Here is a 4,785-nt window from a genome sequence, read left to right on the forward strand (position 1 = left end):
GACTAGTTTATAACAGGCCACAAGATCCCCCCTCAGCCTTCTCTTTTGGAGGCTGAACAGGTTCAGATCCCGCAGCCTGTCCTCATAGGGCCTGCCCTGCTGTCCCCTGATCATACGAGTGGCCCTCCTCTGGACCCTTTCGATGCCGTCGACATCCCTCTTGAAGTGCGATGCCCAGAACTGGACGCAGTACTCCAACTGTGGCCTGACCAATGCCGCATAGAGGGGAAGGATCACCTCCTTGGACCTGCTCGAGGCTCCTTGGACCTGCACATTCAAATTAAAGCTGGATATAAACTAGCTGTAGAGTTGTTACACGTTTTCAAGCACTAACTTTATAGCTGGCTGGCTCTTTTTATAGTTAGATAGTCATTTTTCTCCTGTGATAATTACTTTGCATGTATGTCCATTCTAAATTCATTGTGAGATTAACCATTAATTGCATGATATAAGTGACATATAGCGGGGGCCTCAAAAATGCAAACTCAGCCCCACTCTGGGCAAGACGGGGGCTTCCTTCAGCTTCTTCAGGTTCCCGGGTGAGTCCCCCAACTACCCATCTACTGAGTCTAAAATGTGGGAGGGTGCTTATTCTCCACCTTTTGCTAGACTTATGCATGTTTACAGCCATGCTCATGCCCTGCCAGTGCATAGCCCTACTATACATATTCCATTTACATATGAATACTGACACATCCAGAGCCCAAAGGCAGAGCCAAAACCAGACTGGTATGTGGCAAGAAAACTGCCAGGTAGACATAAATATGGAAAAGGAATTCCACTCTAAATGTCTGAACTGACATCAGCTACACACACAGTTATTATTGATTTGATTATAAGTCACCTGCTCAAGAAGGATTGCATACTTTAAACTCAGAGAATTTTATGTAGTTTTTTGGTCCTCTAAGTTAGCCTCTTAGGTCAGTGCACTTTTTAAAAAGAACCTGATTCAGAACAAAGCATGCCTGAAAACTGTAAAATTATTCAGTTATAATTCACTGATGTTTCTCTAGTTTATACATTTTTAGTCTCAGTTCCAGCATGTTCTTGCCAAGAACTTTTTCTCTTTTTTAAAAAGCCACTTTGAAAAATATCTATGGTCCAATTTTTATTTGTGACCCACAATATAACTAGTACCGTTTATGATGGCTATGGCATCCAAGAAGGCATAAAATGATAACCTAATCCTAAACCTAGGGGTGTGCTGAAACCAGTGATAGCTCAAGCAAGGAAGCTGGAAGACAACATCCAATAAGACAATCCCAATGGTAGCACATCTCCAGAGGAGAAAACAGCTTCACGAACTAGAGCAGGATGGCAAACTCTCACACAGAAACCCGAAATTCAGCAAGTTTGGACTCAAATTCCCAAACTCTGTAGATGTAGGGGATGATGCCCACTCTATAGCCCCCTCTTCTTGAGGAGCTAAGAAATAAACTCTCTGACGTACATGCTGTGAGCCTAATAGAGATCATTAGTCATCTGTCCCCTTCATACAAGTTGAAAGCAGGATATGATATGGTTCAGAATTTGCAACTTAGAAAAAAACAACAGAAAGTTCTTCAACGCAGGGATTGTGACTTGACCACATCACACACAGCATTACATACTACACAACACTTAGTAATATTGTTCTCATTCCAGTTGAGACCTCAAACCACTAAAACAATCCCAATAACAATAGTTAATTGAGACATGCAACTCATTTTATATATGAGTTTTATTTTCAGAAAATTCTCATTTGTTAATTGTTTTACATATCTATTTTGTTTTAGATGGCATTACCCATATGTTATCCATAATAACAAAACTATCATAATGCCCCAAAGGAAAGAATACTACACGACTCAAGTTACTTATCACTGGTTGGGGTAACGTTGGTTTGAACACAGAACTGCTCTCTTCCCAGTGGGAGTGCCTTTGTCACTAGACTAGTCATGCTCCTCTTCGTGCCCTATGCATCTTTCATTCCTTGTTGCATGGTTTTAACCAGGGGCTGGAAGGGAGTGTCCCCCTACCCACCTCTGCTTATAGCCTTGTGATTAAGGCATTTTTCCGGGAAGTGAGAAATGTGGGTTTGAACATCCTCTTCAACCAGAGAGGACTCAAAGCCATACCTTATCTTTTCCCAAAACAAAGCCCTAATCACTGAACTATAGACTAAAGTCTTGGTGGGAACACCTTCAGCCTTCCTGTTAAAGATGGGAGCCCCTGGCCAGTTGAGAGTAAAAGAGACATAGGACCAGAAGTAGAGCAAACAAGGAGGAACATAACTCTTCACCTCACTAAGGAAGGCACTTACCAAGTTGGGCAGGGGTGGACATCCTTGTTCCCCTAGTACCGGAATATTTTGTTTTTCTAACACAGTGATGAAGGTGCCTGATCTTGAGCCCTGAGTCAGAGAGTCAAACTCTGAGGAGGAGTGGAAGTTCAGGAACACACCAGTGGCTAGCAAGTCCTACTGGTTAACCGTAGAACGCTTCCTATTCAGCCCCTAAGTGTTCTGGGCTCCTTTTAGGAGGCACCTAGGTCTCCCCATTTACTATATAGGGATCTTGGTGCCTAACCCTGTCAATCTAGGACAAGGATAAAATGCCAAAGTAGAAAGGATTACACGATCAATTTAGGTCTGGCCTTTAAATGCCCAAAAATCAACCAGGCTTGAATATAGGATCTTAAAACCTTAGTGAATTAGACAATTATGTCCTGAATCAATTACCCCCTGTAGAATCATGAAAATAACTTTGATTTAATGCCCATTCCTAGATATCCATTTAAAACTCTTTTAGAGCCAACTTTTGCTTTGAAAGCCATTAACTGCTTCACACTTCCCTCTTTGAGATGTGTGAGGGAATTTTAAATTCTTTTACCACTACTATTATAAAAAAGTAGGTTTCACATCCACTACAGGCCCTTCTTTTTTCTACTTCTGTAAGGCTTTTAACACAAATTGGAATGTTTTTGTTTCCACCCACAGCAAAGTGTGACCCAGCATGTCGACATGGAGGTGTCTGCGTAAGACCCAATAAGTGCTTGTGTAAAAAAGGATATCTTGGCCCCCAGTGTGAACAAGTGGATAGAAACATCCGAAGAGTGACAAGGGCAGGTATTCTTGATCAGATCATAGACATGACATCCTATTTGCTGGACCTAACCAGCTACATTGTATAGTTTCTGGGACTATTTGGATACTACATTTTCAACGGGCATTTATTTCTAATCCTGTCATTTTCAAAAGACTGTCATCCTGCTACAAACACCAGTGATTCACTTTACTTTCATTAACTATACTCTCCAGAAATGTACAGATTAATTCTTTGCATGTGTGTACGTATGTTTGTACATCTGCACCGATGTATGAATGTCCACATACATATACCCATCACAGGTGTGGCTCCATAACCAGTGGAATTTTTTAAAATATTTCTTCATGTGAAATAGTTTACACAGTAATTCCACTGTAAGCTACAATTTCAAAGGACTTTTTTAATGATGTCAAAATGGATTCCTTGACACCCCATCAATTTTGTGTCTGTAACTATCTGTTTATAGCAATAAGAGCAGTTTTGAAACATTACTGTCCAAACTGCTGGGTTTAATTAAATTCAGTTATAATAATTTTAAGGCAAAATGAACTACACTATGAGATAATACTTCAGATTTCCTTAATGCATTCCTAAATAGGCAATTCATTGTAAAATTGTAACCTTCACCTTCATCAATGTAATTCCATTACAGAATGTTATGCACTTCTTTATCTGGCATAGATGCAGAAATTTGGTTATCGCAGCTTAACATTGAGATTGTTTCAAGTGTTTAATAATTAAATTATATCAGTGTATTTCAAAACCAGTCATCTTAGAAGGTCTGCTTTTTATCATATATTTTATTTAACAAAGGGCACTGGGTTCATGTTACATATTTATATTATTTTATTTTATTTTTATAATATAGACATCACCTAGATGAAACAGCTTTACCATGTCCTGTAAAATACTAAAGTTACATTTTTCACCAACTTATTTGGAATGACGGGGAAAGAGAGAGCAAACACACTCTTTAATGTGTTGTGGATCTAATCTAGAAATGTACCCTTGTGTCAACATGTATTGATTTACGACGGATGAAAAACCAGCCACCAACCAATCATAGTAAAATTCAAGCCTACTGTAAAAATGCTCATAAAGTGATTTTCACAATAACAGGACTGGCCAGATTATACATTATTAGACTGTGGCAGATCTCACACTGAAAGGAACTTCACTGGACAAGAGTTCACATTAGCAAATCTTGGCTGTTTAAGATGTCACTTGTACAAAACTTTATATGATGATTATTGCCAAATATGGTTTTAAAATGTAAATGTTCCTTGGAGAGCTAACAAAAACTTTTGTAAATGTATCAATAAATATGGTGTACATGCTGTATTCAGGTTTTTAAAGTATTAATTGATAACCTAACTATAGACCTCTTCAGAATGGGTGCCACCTCCTAACCAAACTCCATGATATTTGTGGCCAAATCTCTTTGTTTGCTATATACCACTTGTCAGGATTTCTTTGTACCACTGCCTAGAAAAAAGAAACCGTATACCACTCCCATCACCATTCTTACAAACTGCTCCTCCTATTTCAACCGTATACAGTGGCTTTAGTAATTCAGTCTAAAATATACTAGGCACATTGTTCACCAATAAGAAAATAACACCTATATGGCAGTGACTTGTAACTAATTTCTGCATTACTAGAAGTGGTCAGTCTTCTGTTTTAATACAACTGAAATTTC

At 38.9% G+C, this 4,785-nt stretch overlaps 1 protein-coding gene across 1 annotated transcript in view; it reads left to right on the plus strand.

Moving 5' to 3' along the window:
- HHIP (hedgehog interacting protein) overlaps positions 1–4,427 on the plus strand; it is a 119,495-nt gene extending 115,068 nt beyond the window's left edge. The window contains exons 13-14 of the mRNA XM_019534418.1: positions 2,978–3,106; positions 3,955–4,427. Of these exons, the coding sequence (XP_019389963.1) occupies positions 2,978–3,106; positions 3,955–3,965 (140 nt within the window). The 3' untranslated portion in view covers positions 3,966–4,427. The remainder of the gene's footprint in view (positions 1–2,977; positions 3,107–3,954) is intronic.
- Positions 4,428–4,785: the final 358 nt, after the last annotated feature.

Source organism: Crocodylus porosus, unplaced genomic scaffold (genome assembly GCF_001723895.1).
Source record: "Crocodylus porosus isolate Cpor-Errol unplaced genomic scaffold, CroPor_comp1, whole genome shotgun sequence".
In the NCBI taxonomy this organism is placed as follows: domain Eukaryota; kingdom Metazoa; phylum Chordata; order Crocodylia; family Crocodylidae; genus Crocodylus; species Crocodylus porosus.